Source organism: Gadus macrocephalus, chromosome 10, assembly GCF_031168955.1.
Source record: "Gadus macrocephalus chromosome 10, ASM3116895v1".
Taxonomy (NCBI): Eukaryota; Metazoa; Chordata; class Actinopteri; order Gadiformes; family Gadidae; genus Gadus; species Gadus macrocephalus.
In genome coordinates, this window is record NC_082391.1 from 8,397,404 (window position 1) to 8,415,138 (window position 17,735).

At 44.9% G+C, this 17,735-nt stretch overlaps 1 protein-coding gene across 9 annotated transcripts in view; it reads left to right on the top strand.

Annotated features, from left to right (window-relative positions):
* Positions 1 to 13,626, top strand: part of ccdc142 (coiled-coil domain containing 142) — a 32,723-nt gene extending 19,097 nt beyond the window's left edge. For 8 of the 9 annotated variants that reach the window (XM_060063385.1, XM_060063387.1, XM_060063389.1 and 5 more), the window contains 5 exons: positions 6,485 to 6,662; positions 7,728 to 7,826; positions 8,496 to 8,596; positions 8,704 to 8,872; positions 13,451 to 13,626. In XM_060063385.1, the coding sequence (XP_059919368.1) occupies positions 6,485 to 6,662; positions 7,728 to 7,826; positions 8,496 to 8,596; positions 8,704 to 8,872; positions 13,451 to 13,559 (656 nt within the window). In that variant the 3' untranslated portion in view covers positions 13,560 to 13,626. The remainder of the gene's footprint in view (positions 1 to 6,484; positions 6,663 to 7,727; positions 7,827 to 8,495; positions 8,597 to 8,703; positions 8,873 to 13,450) is intronic. The other variant, XM_060063394.1, reaches the window with a different exon arrangement.
* Positions 13,627 to 17,735: the final 4,109 nt, after the last annotated feature.

Below are 17,735 nucleotides of genomic sequence, written 5' to 3' on the forward strand. Positions count from 1 at the left end.
TGAACTATAGACTTAGACCTGTGCTGTGTCTGAAATCGCACACTTCTATACTTACTTTCTAGACTTTGTGCAAAAGCGGAGCGTGTGCCAAAACACAGTGCACTTGAAGTACCTCGGTGGCGCAATCAAAACAATCTAAAACTTGAGTGTGGACCGATGGACACTCTCCACCCTCAACGGCAGCCATCTTGTCTACGTAGCGGAGGGGGCGGGAATTTCAAATTTGAAAATTTAGTAAATTTTTTGAGTCTCAACATCAGTATAAAAAAATATATATATATATATTTGCAGTTGATTAGTACTATACAGCGCTAAAATAAATACAGATAAAATCGATAGAAATTGATTGATGGTAATTTAAATTGATAGCTATTAAAATGATGGGCGAATTTTGGAAATGATCAAGCAGAAAAAGAAATAGCCTACTGTAGTGCCGATAGACGGGACGACACGCTGGCCTGACGGGGGTCAACGAGGTCGCGGGAGTCTCAACGGCCAGCGCGGGGCGCGGCGCAGGCGGACGTCCCCGCCTATCCCAGGAAACGGTCTCAGGCCTACCCCCGAGCCCCCGTACAGCGGGCGCATGACGTGAGCCGCCTGGCGGATGAACCAGTGGTAAAACGTCACCATCCCCAGGAATTCTCGGAGCGCCCGAGCTGTGTGCGGGCGGGGGAAAGCAGAAATCGCCTCCACCTTCGACGGAAGAGGGGCGGCCCCATCTTTGTTGATGAGATGCCCCAGGAAGTGGATAGAGGACAACCCGAACAGGCACTTCGCCGGGTTGATGATTAGTCCGTGCTGGTCGAGCCTCATGAAGAGATCGCGTCGGTGACCCTGGTGCTCCTTTTTGGAGGAGCTGGCGACCAGGATGTCGTCCAAATAAACGAAAACGAAGGGCATCTCCCTGAGCGCCGAGTCCATTAACCGCTGGAAGGTCTGAGCTGCGTTTTTGAGTATGAACGGTATACGCAGGAACTCGAATAACCTGAAAGGTGACTCTACCGCCGTCTTGGCGATGTCCGAGGGATGCACTGGCACCTTGTGGTAACCGCGCACCAGGTCCACCTTTGAGAAGACCCACTTGCCCGCCAGTGTGCTGAGAAGTCCTGGATGTGCGGGATTGGGTAGCGGTCGGGCGTGGTAGCGTTGTTCAGGCGGCGGTAATCCCCACAAGGTCGCCACCCGCCGTCTGGCTTGGGAACGATGTGGAGGGGTGAGGCCCAGGGGCTGTCTGAGCGGCGGATGATGCCCAGGCACTCCATGTTGGCGAACTCCGACCTAGCGACCTTCAGCCTGTCAGGGTTAAGTCGTCTGGCCCTATTGTAGACGGGTGGGCCCTTGGTGTCTATATGATGCTCTACACCATGTTTCGCCGTGACCGCGGAAAAGGTAGGTCGGGTTATACCGGGGAACTCCCTGAGCAGGCGTAGATATTCGTCCCCCTCTGAGAGGGAGCTGGAGAGCCCGCCGTAAGCCGCTCGACCGCGGGCACATGCAAACGAGGAGAACGTCCGTGCGCCCACCAGGTGTTTTTGACGTCTACCAGCAGATTGTGCGCACAAAGGAAATCTGCGCCGAGGAGGGTAAAGGAGATGTCGGCCGTGACAAAATCCCACCTGAATCGCTGGCCTCCAAAGCACAGGTCCGCAGTCTTTGTACCATATGTGCGGATGGGTGTGTCGTTAGCGGACCTCAACTGTGGACCGTGGACGCCAGGCGCGTTGTCCTCCACCGTAGCCGGCAGGACGCTCCTCTGACCGCCGGTGTCGCAAAGAAACTCGCGGCCGGAGAGAGTGTCCCTGATGAACAATAGCCGGGTAGACGTGCCTGCACTCACGGCCACTAATGAGCGCAAGCCTTGGCGTTTCCCGTCGGTTTGAAGTTGCAAGGGGACCGGCACCTCTTTGCCTTAGCGCCAAAACGCGCGTGAAAATAGCACATACCTGTGCTGGCACGGCCTTTGGCGGCCACTGGTGCTCTGTTGGCTAGCCTGTCATTGTCCGGGGGGTAGGCACTGCGTGTTGGGGCTAGCACTTCGGGTGCGAAACTCTGAGCAGCCAGGAAAAACCGGTCGGCTTCCTCTGCCAACGCGCGTGGCTCGGTAATCCTCGTGCCGTCCGGACCTGCGGTGGCATGTGTTGGAGGAACAGCTCCATGAAGAGGAAGTTAGGTTCTTCCGCACCCAGCAAATTCAGCATCATCTCCATATGCTCAGAGGGTTTGCTGTCCCCGAGGCCCCGAATAGCCAACAACTATTTGGCCCGCTCTGACTACGACAGCCCAAAAGTCTTCAAGAGGAAGGCTTTGTGGTCCCTGTACTTGCCGTGGTCCGGGGGATTCGCCATGAAATTCGCCGCCCGGGTCGCAGTGGATCTCCCCAGTGCCGACACGATGTGGTAGTAGCGTGCAGTGTCATCCGTGACGTCACGGATGGCGAACCGCGCCTCCGTCTGTGCGAACCACGTCTTCGATGAAAACTCCCAGAACTCCGGCAACTTGATAAAAGCGTTATTCGCCATGTTCGTTTTGGTCCCTGAAGCTTCAGCGAGACCTACGTCGGGGTCACCAGTGGAGTGCCGAGAGATGGGAGTCGGAGGCGGAGTATCCAGCACTGAGTTTTAATGAACACAACACAATAAACAGTACATTCGAAAAGCCAAACCGGACTGAACTGGACGGTCGTTCCGTCTGCTAAAAGGGTCCGTGCTAAACACGCCCCCCCACCCATAGTTCTGTGGGTGAATTATGTTAACCACCACACTACCACCGAAGAAGAACCGTCAAACTGCAAACTCATTTCCGGTAGGTGCGCGAAGGCTGTTCTGACTGCACTGTAGAAATGAGAGCACTGCGCCTATAAGTGTATTGTAGGGATAATGAAGTGCACTTACGTAGGCGCGCGATTTCTATGAAGGTATTATTGTAGCAAAAGTCTTTAGCACCTGTAACTGCAGAATTTGAATGCGTACACTAAAGTCACAGTAAATTTGAAGTTGTATATATTTATTTTGCATGTGTACTCTAAAGTCACAAATGTGTAACAGTACATTTGTAGTCGTAAAAAAAATAAATATATTTTTTATACCATTGTAAACACAAAATAGGGTCTACGAGTACGCTAATCTGTGTTACAGGTGCACAAATCCTTTTGCTACAATTATTGCAGCGCAGTTGGTGCAAAACACATTCGCACACCCGTGTTTCATAATCTGAGAACATGCCCAAAAGGTGTGCATTCGTAAACCCAAATTTTAACAAATGCATCAGAAATTGCACATCTGTGAACGCTATATGTTAATTCAGCATTTTAATGAGCGAGCACAAAACCATTTTACAACTGCTCGAATCTGTTCCTGCAAGTCTCAGCTGTGGGGTTTTTTGCAGGTTGTTTTGCAACACCCCTAGGTGGTAAATGTGTAGCAAAAGTATTCGTATCCGTAGATGACAGAGCGTCCGTGAGCGGGACAAAATAGTCCCGCCCATAATTTCCTAATCCAATGAAAATCGCCGGCAGGGATGCATTTCTCAAATTACAGTGACGGCTGGTGGTGATTTTGGGTGGGTGGGCTAAAGAATGCATTACATTTATCAATACTTCACAGGGCTCCAGACGCCATGAGGTCACCTTTATATCTCTGTTCATAACTTTCATATAATGTGAATGATTTTTAAACAAGATTAAGGTGTAGAGAAAGGCATGTCTTTATTTGAAGCACAATTATAAATAGAAGAAAAATAAGGTGTTTAAAGTGCTTCACTGAGCTGAAATTGAACATTTCGAACTAAACCATTAAGCAAAATAAAACTTTTTTTGTGCTTAAAGTATTACACAATTAAAATGTTGACTGGTCTCCCTTTGCGCAAAATGCGGCTGTAGACGATCACACACTCTTTGGTAGAGACGTCTGTGTCGCCGTCAATCATGAAGGACATGTAGGCCTATGTGGCGTTTCCGACGTCCGCAGCTGTCTTTTGCTTTAAGGTGTCGCCCATTAGGCCTACTGCAATGAATTGTGCACATGCCATCTCATTGCTATACGTCGGGTTGATGTTTAATCCATTTCTCTTCATGAGAATAATTTCGGATTTAAATTGAGAATGGCAACTCCTCTTTGGCAATGTTGTATGCAACATTAAATGAGATCATTTCCGATTCCTTAGAGAACCTTATTGTTACTGCCTGTCGCTGAAATGCAGCTTGGAGAGGGGCCACTATCTCTACACACTTGTCACGTCATGTTGGGTTATTTAGACAGCTTTTTAAATGTTTCGATACGAAACGTAGTTGACCCGCTTACAAATGCACTATTACCGGCCATATTCTGACCGCACTCCTGACAGTAAATCTGTACACCGTTTGGTTGATGTGTCCCCAATCTTTTCACTTCCAATTTTTCCTCCAAAGACATTAAAGAAAACCGATTAGAAAGTAAATAATCCACTTCATTCATTTTCATGCTAACGCCCGCCATACTGCACTTGCGCTACTGACTGTGCTGTGATTAGTCGAAGGTCACTGTACTGTAGCTAATGTGCTAGGTCAGCCTTTGGGCTAAACTAGTTTAGCCCAAATGGGAAGCATATGAAGGGGGCGTGTCAGGGCACCTGTCAATCAAACGTCAATGGAAGCTTACGCTACTGCGCTTGGGCTGAATACATTTAGCCCATTCACAGGAAAAAAACGAAGATATATATATCCTGGGTTTTTCTGTCACTTTTTGGTGCTGTTGCTCCTTTAGGTTCTACCAACATTTAAAACAATATGTTCTAAGTTTTTAATAATATTTTTTTTATTTTCACTGTAAGAGGGATAGCCCTGTTAGCCCATTTATACCAGCCGTCCCTGACTGGGACCCATCGCGTGCCAGCCATGGAGCTATAAAGATCGCAGCATTCTCAGCGCGGGTACGTTTCTTTCTGGAGAAGTGAAGAGGGCGTCCTACTGAACGGAGGTGGGTATCCTACATTATGTAAAATGAAATGACTTAGTTCAAGTGAATTCTCCCCAAAGTATTGCATTAACATTTCTGAATTTATGTTATGGCGACCATTAAAATACATTCAAGGACATTTGCGGCATGTTAATGAAATACTTTGGGGGGAATTCACTTGAACTAAGTCATTTCATTTAACATAATGTAGGATACCCATCTCCGTTCAGTAGGACGCCCTCTTCACTTCTCCAGAAAGAAACGTATCCCGCGCTGGGTATGCTGCGATCTTTATAGCTCCATGACTGGCACGCAGTGGGTCCCAGTGTAATTTGAGAAATGCATCCCTGCCGGCGATTTTCATTGGATTAGGAAATTATGGGCGGGACTATTTTGTCCCGCTCACGGACGCTCTGTCATCTACGGATACGAATACTTTTGCTACACATTTACCACCTAGGGGTGTTGCAAAACAACCTGCAAAAAACCCCACAGCTGAGACTTGCAGGAGCAGATTCGAGCAGTTGTAAAATGGTTTTGTGCTCGCTCATTAAAATGCTGAATTAACATAGCGTTCACAGATGTGCAACTTCTGATGCATTTGTTCAAATTTGGGTTTACGAATGCACACCGTTTGGGCATGTTCTCAGATTATGAAACACGGGTGTGCGAATGTGTTTTGCACCAACTGCGCTGCAATAATTGTAGCAAAAGGATTTGTGCACCTGTAACACAGATTAGCGTACTCGTAGACCCTATTTTGTGTTTACAATGGTATAAATTATTATTTTTTTTTTTTTACGACTACAAATGTACTGTTACACATTTGTGACTTTAGAGTACACATGCGAAATAAATATATACGACTTCAAATTTACTGTGACTTTAGTGTACGCATTCAAATTCTGCAGTTACAGGTGCTAAAGACTTTTGCTACAATAATACCTTCATAGATTTCAGACATTCAACTTTTTTTTATTGTCATTCAATAAGTGCACCAGTGCACATATTAAACGAAATTTACGGGTAGAACACTTATTTTTTAATGGTTTCAAGTCCAGCAGAAGTTTTCAAATCAGCTAGCTAAAATCAAAGAGGAATTAGACATCGACGCTTTACGGGTCATGGAACCTGATCACTGAGCACATCGACGGCGCTTTGGGTTGGAGAAATGGGCTGTGAACATTCAATTAGTGGTCTGAGCGTTAGGAATGGAATATTGTCTCGAGTAATTGTAGACTGTGAGCTCACCATTAAACAGCAGTCTTTTACTGTAGTCACTGAATCATTAATTTACACTAGTATTTAACAGTAGAGTAACTGAATAATTTATTTACACTAGTATTTAACAGTAGAGTCACTGAATCATTCAATTACACTAGTATTTAACAGGAGTCACTGAATCATTCATTTACGGTAGTATTTAATTATAGAGTAACTGAATGATTAATTTTCACTAGTATTTAACAGTAGAGTATCTGAATCATTCATTTGTCTGTTTCTTTATTCTCAAGCTCCGTATTAAGTTGTATTTTTATTCCGTCTGACTGTAGAATTTCCCAGCAGCCCCAGCGAATACATGTTGTTTGCAGCTCAGAGTGTGATTGGTCAGGTCCTGGAGGGCGTGGCTCCGCTGTCAGATGACGCCCGCGTCCAGACCCTCAGCATCACCATGACGGCCTTCGTGGAGGCCTGGATGGAGCACATCCTCAAACACAAGATCAGGTTCAGGTAAGGCAGTGTTTGTGATGGGGTCTTATCGGCCGCAGACTGTTGGAGAGGATCCTGGAGCGGCTGGAAGTTCAAACAGTCTGATTTATTGAAGATTCTGATTCCAGTGAGACTGAAGGAACAAATGTTACATCTAGAAGGTTCCACTAATATTTCAGGGCCTATGGTGACATACAAGGCGTTCTTTGTGGAATTGTACAACTTAGTGTTTGACTCTGCAGCAGCTAGGCTTGGTTGGCCCTGGGGTTTAATAGATGAGAGCATGAAGGGAGTTCACCTCCCTGTAGCCTCACCATGTCATCCCCATTACCACAGCCTAGAGCGCCTTCCGTGTTGGATGATTTAGTTTTTTAGGGAACAGCCGAATATCTTGCGGCCGTGGTTCATTCATTCTGAAGTGTTTATACACTGGATTGCACCTGACTGAAGAAGACTGTTTTCGGGGTCTAGTTATGTAAGGAATAATGTATAGAACGCCGGTCATTATCGGGAAAATAAGCCCTGACAGGGTGAACCGGACACTGGCGCAAAGCGGAGGGAGCTTATTTTTGAAAATGACCAGTGTTCTATACATTATCCCGCTTACTACACGACTACTTGTCAAAACTAAAAAATAACTCGACACGGTTTCTGCAGAGAAATTGTTCGCCAAAGACGTTGAACCATTCAGATCGGCTGACGTCGCTTGGCAACCGGAAAAACGCTTGGGTGAGGGGGGGGGGGGGGGGGGCAGGAACCCTGCAGGGGCCGAGTTAGGCCAGGGGTCTGTTCTTCTAAAGCCCTTCCCTCGGTGGGGGCTTTACCATCCCTATCACAGGAGCCAGTCTACACGCTGTTGATACCTTACAGCTGACCAGTGCTGGCTGAGCTTGTGTTTGATGAAGCTTCCACATGATGGAGGCTGGTTCTTTACATGCAGGGAGAGCGACCTGTAGGGCCAGATCTGAGCTGGGCGGTTTTGAGACTATGAACATGGTTCTGTAGTTCTCTTCAATTGCCTCTGTGCTCTTTGTTTGTACTCGACAGTCATGAGTTCTTCCTGACCTTGTTCCTTCTGTTGTTCAGCGTCCAGGGAGCGCTCCAGCTGAAGCAGGACTTTGACTGCATCAGAGGATTCCTTCAGTCCGACGAGTTCAGTCCATCAGCTGACCTTCTCCACCTCCGGTAGAACCTAGTTCTCCTCCTCTGTGGTGTTTTTGATGTCCTTACTCAAACCAAGCAGTGCCCAAACATCATATTAAAGGGTAATTCCGGTGTAAAATGGATTTGCGATATCTTTTCTATGATAACGAATTGAAACGTTCGTTTTGGAGCACAAAAAACTCGGATGCTTTCTTCAGTTGGCTGTTTATAACCGATTCTATCAAAACGCTATAAACTGGTTATGGTAAAAACAAAATCGCAATTTTAAACCACTTTAAAGGCTTAAAGTAGCCTGACACTTTGGTAGTATAATAAGGGTCTTAACATATACAACGAGGCATCGAGTACTTTGTAAGTGTACAGATTGTTTATTAAAAAGGACATTTTATACACACCATCAGCAGATCACCCGTCAACGCCATTTTGTTTTTAAGACTCCATAAGTAGATTGGCGAACACAGAGCTTGCGTGTTGCTGACGGATGTCACAGTCTCTGTGTTCGTCAATCTACCTATCGAGTCTTAAAAACAATGTTTTTTGTGCTCCAAAACGAACGTTTCAACTCGTTATCATACAAAACATATCCCAAATCCATTTTACATCGGAATTACCCTTTAATGATGTGACTTGATTCATGACCTGGTTAAACATGGGAATACTGTGTGTCCATGGCTGCTGTTTCTTGTGAAGGGTATTCCAGCAGATGGACTCAGCAGTCATCTGTCTACTACAGCAGCCTCAGCCAAAGTCTTATCTCCAGTCCCGCTGCTGGGAGCCCTTCAGACGATGCTGTGAGTATGAATATATACAGAAGCGTCATCATTTGAATATAAATGTAACATTGGTCAAGAGCTCAATTGTGTCAATGTGTTGGAACATGTTGTGTGTGCCTCTCCAGGCCCGACCACACGCAGTGGCAGTAGCATCGATGTGGCCATAGGGGCCAGTATAACCAACCTAGAGAACATGGAAGGGGAGGTGTTGACCCATTCCAGCTCCTCCCCCCTGACCCCCGTCGCCCCCCAAGCCCCTCCCCTCTCTCCCAGCCAGACTTACCTCGCTCCCAGGTAGCTGCAGTTAACAATCCACTCTAACAATGCTATAACATGGAAAACTGTACTATTCTTCAACCATTATGCCCCCGAAGAATATATTAGTTCTGCTTATGGCGCATTTCCACCGGAGTGTGTGGGTTGGTTCAGTCTGCAAAGGTGCGGCATGGGTCGGGTTTCCACCGCAAAAAGTGGGCAAGATCCGGACTGAGCCATATTGAGCCGTACTCCTCCGTTGGGGTACTGAGACGCCTGAAAGGGTCCCGGCAAGTTCGAACTAGACGGGTCCGCCGATTGGCCGACAGAATCTAACTTCCGTGCGATAGGGGGATAATAACAAACAAACACATTACTCGCGAGGTATTTCTGGACAACGGCAAAAGCTTCGTTTATTGAAGAAAATGTTGCGCAAAAGTTCGGCGAGCCTAGCGAGTCCGGTAGACCCGCTAGGGTCATATGAGATTGTAAAATATGAATTGGTTTCAATGGAGAGAAAGAAATTATTCTCTGGTCCCAGTCTTTATATGCCCTGGATTACACATGTTGTTAGTGGATTGAAATTAAAAAATTTCATGGAAAGAGAACAAAAAGAAAAATTGAAGTTTGATAATGTTAGGTTTTGTGTGAGGCCGCTTTGTGAACTACAGCTCTTCGCTGCTCTCAACGCGAATGCTATACGTCACCACCACTCGGGTACAGACATGGCGATCTCACTGCTCCACTTCGCCGCTTTTTTCCAAGGGGAGAATAACGGCATCGAAAGAGTTGAAAACCATTATATAAGGGGCATGTGTAGATTTTCAGTTATGCCGATGGGGAGATTGTCGGTCTTGTCCACGCCAGTCGCAGGGAGCGTGACGTCATATACGAGATGTGTAGTTTTGGTGCGCTCACATCGCTGGAAATTATGGGGAAAACATTTTTGCGGCGTCGGATAGCTTGCGTGAACGACGCCTCATGACGCTGTTATGATTCTACTTCCGTTTGGCAACTCGGGCCAAATTTCGATAACAGAGTTGCCCAGTTGGTGACGTATGGTTTACTAGTGACGCGCAGGAACATGGCGGAACATGTACGTTTTACGCAATATAAAAGAATCATCCATCATATCACATACTTTACTATTGATTGACGTCAATAGTAAAGTTGTACTTTTAGATTCTCAACTGGCTGTTTCTCAAGTGCACATGAACAGTCGCTGTCGGGAACATGCGTAAGCGCGAGCGTCATCACTGGCGAGCCGTTATCACCAGGAGCGTGAACGCGCCTTTCCATGTCATTGTGTCACGCAAAAAATTATCATTTAAATCCACAAGCAACATGGGGGTCTACCGGAAGGGGCGGACTTAGGAGCTCTCTGAGGTCGCAATGTTTACGTAGCTGCCACGGCTATCGCCAAACGGCTTAAACCTCTCCCTACCATAAGGGTACCGTCGGCGGTGGAAACGCGAGCCGTAACTGAGCTGGGCTATAGGCATACCGCTGTACCCTCACTACTGGGCTGAGGCGTGCTGGGTCCAATGCGTACCCACTGGTGGAAAGGGAGCATTACTTACAAAACTACTGAACTAATGGTAGAACAAGAAACGGTACGGTCATGGGCATTGTTGGGATAGTTCACTTTCTACGTGAACTAGTTCAAAGTGCAGTTCAAATTTTTTAAAATGCACTAGTTCAGTTTCAGAAGCGTTCATAATTCAACATTTTGAACTAAGTTCACAGTTCCAAAAAATGAACTGTTTTTTTTCAATATGTTGCTGTGAGCTATTATTTTTTTCTGGTATTTTGAACATTGAGCCCACTTCTTGGTTTGTCTAGGATGAAATTGAGTGGTTGAATCAAGCATCGTAGCGAGATACAGTTTCTATCGTGTTTTATTGCACATTTAGCGCATTTTGTAAATCCCATTGATTTCTGTTCGAAGACTCATTGCTCGTTGGCCGGAAGCGGAAAGGGGGGGGTGTTCACATTTGGTTTTAGTCTTTTCGCTCGGTACTAGCCCTACTGTTGAGTTGGAGAACCGAGCGAAAAGACTACAACCAAACGTAAACAGCCCCCATTTCCGTTTCCGGCCAACAAGCAATGATTATAGGAGGTATTCTAGTCCGCCAAGCTATGAGCCAGAGAGCTAACGTTATGGATTGTACATATTTATAATTCGAAATTTGTTTCAGCCTTTATACCACAGATACTCTAGGGTCTATAGCAGGGGTGCCCAACCTTTTTTGACCCAAGATCTACTTTTCAAGTAGCCAACCTCCCGAGATCTACCAGCAAACCTATCTTCAAGCGGGGGGGGGGGGGGGGGGTAGAGAACAATTGTTGACGGGGGGGGGGGGGTATCGTGAACCTACGGATTTCAGTGGGGGTTTCATTCCGTCTGCGCACGGCACCTTCTCAACGATAATCAATGATCTTCCTCCCTCTCAGGGTGAAAATGGTAGGTCTTAGCTCGTTTCCCCTCAGCCATGCCAACGTTTAGGAGTGTGTAACTACTGTTGACGGCTTTCAACTGCTGTTGACAGCGCATGCGCTACCGCGCGTATATGTCCCGCGCAAATTTTATTTTATTAAAAAGAATATATATATATATATATATTTTTTTTTTTTCCACCCCTCGCGGTCGACTTGGGATCTGTCGGCGATCGACTGGTAGACCGCGATCGACTGGTTGGGCACCCCTGGTCTATAGCATATAACCGTGTTGTCTGATTAGAATTTGATTCATTTTTCACAATTTAACAGATCTCGTTTTGAAGAATAATCACAGCGCCATTCGTTTCAACGGGAATCGGGACGTCTATACTTTCAACATAAAGTGTATTTATATTTTTTAATTTGTCCCAGCCTTTACACCACAGACACTATAGGGTCTATAGCAGGGGTCGGCAACCTTTGTGACATGGAGTGCCAGTTTGAAATTTTCTTCTCATCTAGTGTGCCATTATCAACAATAACGCAAAGTTAAATTATGTCACAATTTTTTTATTTTTTCCAATATACCTGGAATTTTATTCTCAACAATAACAGTATCTGTATTCTTAACAAAATAGCCATATCAATATTTCAAAGACTGAAAAACAGCTGCACATTTAAACTAAAACTAGTGTAGGCTGAGGCAACATCAAATTATCAGATGCCTACCAGACAGTCAGTGTGATCCCTGGCTTTTATCAACAATAACGCAAAGATAAATTATGACACAAAATACATTTTTCTTCCCAATATACCTGGAATTTGATTCTCAACAATAACAGTATCTGTATTCTTAACAAAATAGCCACATCAACATTTCAAAGACTGAAAAACAGCGACACATTTGAACTAAAACTAGTGTAAGCTGAAGCAACATCAAATTATCAGATGCCTACCAGTCAGTGTGATTCCTGGCCCTGCTTTGCTTGACTGAGCTCTGTGATCTGTGGCTTGTAGTTAGTTACTTTGAGTTGCAAACATGCCTCAGAGTGCTCCGTTGTTAACCTCCTTAATAAATTCGCCATCTGTAAACGGCTTCCCATGCTTTGCAATGCAATGCGCAATGCGATAACTTGCTTCTGTCCCGTGATCTTTAGCAGTGGTAAAAACCTTGAAGGAGCAAGCTTGTTTTTCATATCTGGACACAGCACCTTTGATTGACTCTAATTTGTCTGCTTGGTCTTTGAAGGTGTTCTCGTGCTTCGTCTCAAAATGATGCTTAACACTTGACGTTCTGCACACAACATTCTCACAGCATAAAATGCACACAGTACGGTCCTTCACAAATACAAAACCAAACTCTTCTGTCCAGCAGCACTGGAATGGCCTAGTTTTAGCTGCAGCGGGGTGTGGCCATTGTTCACAATATCACGCTCCGTCATTACTTTATGTCCGCACGAAGACAGCGGACAGTGCGCTTGAATTTCAGACAATTTTATCTGAAATTCTCCCGCTGCAACCTGACCAATGGCCACACTCCAACATCAAATCCAGTGTTGTCCTCCGGGTCCTAGTGCCGGCAGACAAAAGCCAGCTTTTTTTTTATTAAATTTTTTTAAACGGGACAGATAAAGTGAGTATCGTAATAACACTGAGGTGCCGTGCCAGTGTTTATTCTGCGGCGTGGCATGCGTGCCATAGGTTGCCGACCCCTGGTCTATAGCATATAACCACATTTTCTGATTAGTTTAATGTAACAGTAAGCTGACAACACCGCAACTGCAAATTAACCACACGGACATAACCAACCGGTCAAACAAATGTTTTCATTCTGCGCGCGCATCCGCCGTGTTGATAAACAAATAACCCCCCAATTGAACGAAGTTAAACCGAGTGCGCGTGCCGTTCACAGACACCAGAATGAACGAGTTCACAGTAACGTTCAGGCAGTAATACAGTACGTTCAGTTCACGTTCGCCCAAAATGTGAACGAGTTCATGAACTATCGTTCAATGAACGCGTTCAGGCACAACACTGGTCATAGGAGCCAGGAGCTAGTTTGAGTCTTTCTTTATTGGTTTTAAATTTAATCCTGCATTGTAATTTAACGAATGTTCAAATCTTGTGATTGGTCTTTTGTTTATATGGTCCCTAATGTTTTTTTTTTTTTTTTTTCAGTTTAGCTTTAGGCGCGGTTCAGCAGGAATGGTTAGACTTGAGAATCCACAACAGCGTCTCCCGATGGCGGCTACCAGGACTGCAGTGCCTCTCCAAATCCGAACACTAAATTAGCAGCCTGTCCAAAATCCCCCCCCCCCCAATAAATACCTCATGTCTTGGTGTTGCAGAAAATATCCACTTGCACTCTTGGGTTTTTCTGAGCACGAAAAAAAAACACCCTTTCCTTCCTGGTGTGTAAATGTATCGAGAGATACAGGTGAGAAGTGTAAATCATTTAGTTTAGGAGGAATGAGCATAGTTCCTGTTTCGGCTGATCCAGTACTGCATTGTTTTATAGTAGGGATAGGCTCCTAATTATACACTGTTCTTATTCTATTGCTTTTATAGAAGTGTCAGCTTTTCTTTACTAATATGTGAATGCAAAATGTGTACATTTTGTATAGCATATCTTAGTACTTTATGTTGATGAGAAAAGCAATCCCCAGACCTAGTCAAGCTAGCTAGACTAACCTAACTATCTTCTGAGACATACCGGGCTCGAGGCTAACATGCCCCCTCCCCAGGGTAGCCTCTCCGCAGACTAATCTGTCCAGGGAGTATGAAAACAAGTTCTAACAAACAGGCCAAAACAACCATGCTCACTTCCTTAAATTAGAGCAACTGACCTCCATGAAAAGCAAGAGTGAGTCTTCCAGCCATACTTCCCAGCACTGACTAAAGTACATTAAAAAGTGCAGCAAAGTTTGCAATCGCCAATGCCAGACATATAGAAACAGACAAAATGAGTTCCATCAAGGAACTTCACCATTTCAAAATTTGCGGCTCAAGTCAGCAATTAAATGTGCAAAGAAGCCAAGTTGGTCCACAAAAGTGCAGATAAAGCCACACAGCTTTGGGCAGTGGACTACCCTGAACATATACAAGTACAACATTATTCTTAATGGGAATAATAACCAGACTTCAATATAAGAACAATGTGCAAATGCAAACATAAAACTGGGACTGCTGGCAATAAGGTGTTCATCAGGGTCATGGTGATAAAAGATCTTTAAACGAAATGGGCCAATTACAGTGCTGCTAATGACTGAGCAGCCAAACAAGTAGGCCTACCCATGAAAGTGGGTTCCACTCCCACTTGACAAAATGGCTACTGCAATGAGGTGAACAAAGATGAATACAAAGTGACTTGACAAATTTGAGACCCCCACCACTTACATATATCATCTGATCTATGGAGTGACTACACCCCACATACAAGGGTCACAATAAAATTATTAATTATAAAAATATTAAAAAAAAAATGCAAAGGAGCAGGCAAAAGGCTGGGATATGGTGGGGATTGGTCACGTTGACGGGAATGTTTAGTGACATGTGGGAGGGTGGAGGGAGGGGGTTAAAAAAAAGTCTCAATCACTCTTCGACGTGCATGAAAACCAGCCGCGTAGTTATGAGGGAGGCCGTCCTCACACCGATCTTCCTCATCGTCATCGTCCTCAATGTCCTCCGGTTCAACCAAAGCTACCCCAGCCGTAGCTGCAATGTTGTGCAACATAGCTGTCACACATATCACAGCGCATGACTTGGCCGGCGAAAACTGGAGCCCTCCGCTGGACTTGTGAAGGCATCTAAAGCGCAACTTCCACCTCCCGATCGTGCGCTCAGGATTAGGACTGATATATATGTCGTCCTAGGCTTAATCAATTGTGTTTTAATATCTTTAGCATTCATATTATTGCAATCTATTCTTTTCGCAGGCTACTCTGCGGTTGGCCTTGATGGGGAGATATTTTAACCCTTTTTAACCCCATTTTCCTCCGACATTCCTGCGTCTCCCCCTGCGTCATAGCCCGTTTCAGCACCATGTCAGTGGACAGGTACAATCCTACGTTCGTCTTTAGTGCAGCGAATGCGCGTTCACGTTAAGAGGAGTTTCGGGAAACGCTCCAAAGAAATTATCGATGGTTCGAAAGATCCACCTTTCGAACCATCTTACGAGCGAAGATCCATCGATATCGGGAAACGGGGCCCTGAGCATGGGCTGAGACATGTCAACAGAACAGGGACAAACAAAGCAAGCCCCCTTAGAAATGGGGGAAATGCCACTGGAGTTGAGAAGGAAACAATTGATGGGGAACTATTGGGCTAATCTGCGAGGGCACAGTGAGGCCCCGTTTACACAAAGGGAAAACGCAGATATTGTCACACGGTTTGGCCTCTCATTTACACGAAAACGCAGTTTTTGTCACAGAAAACGATCATTTCTAAAAACTCCGGCCAAAGTGGAGATTTCTGAAAACGCCGGTTACGTGTTGTCGTGTCAACGGGTAGAAACCGTAGAAACGGGGTTTTAGGTTCTGAAACGTCACATTATGCGCCAGGAAATGCTTAACGTCATATAAGCACCCTGGCTGTGTCCCAATTCATAGGACGCATCCTTCGTAGACCGCGTCCTTCGAAGGATGCGGCCTTCGTAGACCGCGAATGACACTCCGAAGGCTGAAGAAATGGGACGGTCTAGCCTACGGAGCATTTCTGGTTTACGTAACAAACCGTTACCGCCCTTTCACTTGCGTGACCACGCGCTGCTCCTGTCACCTAGCAACCCTGACAGCTGAACTGACCTGTTAGTAAACAGAAGTTAAACCGGACAGCGCGAAAAAAAGAAACCAACAAAAATTATTGATCATTATGTTTTTGTCTATAGTAGTTTTATAATAATTGTTGTAAATAGTCACATGAATGTTTGTTGTAAATAGTTTTATTGTTGTATATGTTTTATAAGTTATATACGAATACATTAGTCAATACAAAAAAGTTAGTAAGGGTTTTTAATAAATAGTTAATCAAAAAAGTTAGTTAAATAAGTAAGTTTCAATAAATATGCAAATAATAATAAACAATGTGTTAAATATAACAGAACATAAGTTATTTGTCCACCAAACGCTCCAAAATTTAGAAAAACCTATCCATTCTTTCCCTGCTTTCCTGGGCTCTTCTCTCCTCTGCCTCCCTTTGTAGCCTCATGTCCTCTTTTATTAACTGGAACATTGACATTTGACATTTACATTTAGGGCATTTAGCAGACGCTTTTATCCAAAGCGACTTACAATAAGTACATTTGTCATAAGAAGTGCATCAATATATCGCTGTCGGTACAGAAAGGATGTTCATAGAACCAAGTGCAAGTACCACAATCGCTAGGCTAACCCATTCCCCCGTGTTACAGCCATGATAGCAGCTACTGCAGTTGCTACACAGTTAAGTACTATAATACAATACAACACAGGGTACAATGGTTGCCAGAAGGGGGAGGGTGGCTATGCAGTCGAGGTGGACTCTGAACAGGTGAATCTTGAGTCCTTTTCGGAAGATAGTGAGCGACTCTGGAACATGTCTTCCTCTCTGTCCCTCTTTCTGGACCTTGGCCCTCGCTGTCTTTCCTCCTCCTGATCTTGTCCTCAACCTCCTGATCCACCACTGCTGTACTTGCTGTACTTGGCCCTGGTGTGTTCTCAGGGATGGAGGCAATTAGGACAGGGGGGTTGGTGGAATGCATATGTCACAATACCTTATCCAAGGGGACAAACCAGGGCCAAGTGGCAGCAGTGGGTTTCCCACCTACCCCCTCTCCTGACCCTGGATACTTGCAATCCTAAGGCAGAGGAAATCAATCATGGCAGTTAACAACAAGAGCAGTATCAAAACAAATTTCAGCAAAAGTATCCCTCCCAAGATTCATTGCGCATTCAATCAATGGAGATGGCGGAGAATGGCGATTTAAGTTCTGCATTTAAATGTAAGTATTTGGTTTCTAGTCACTCGAGTATTTAACGATACAAATGTTAAAAATACAAGGGCCCTTAAAACTTTTTTCATTAAAGTAATAGGCAATATAAGTAAGGTAACGTTACAGTTAGTGACGCTGTAACGTTAACTAAGAACACCCGTTAAGCCCTATAGTTTCAAATTTAAGAGGTTAAAATGGTTATATTTACCGAAATTGTGGCGATTATATAGATAATTTGCTATTCTGTAAGGTTAGATAAATGGACCAACGCGAACACAGGTTGTGGACCCTGGTTTTCAGACCGTAACGTTACAGACGTTGGGATTGATTACACAGTTAACTTGGTTATTTTGCTATTTAAGCTGCTTTGGTTTGGTAGTGTAAAGCAAAACTAATTCTAACATTTGGTTTTGGTTTAGGGGGCCAGCAGCATACTGCTCGATTTATTCTATTGAGGGGGGAGAATGATGAGCTGTTTACCGGGGTGAAATACTC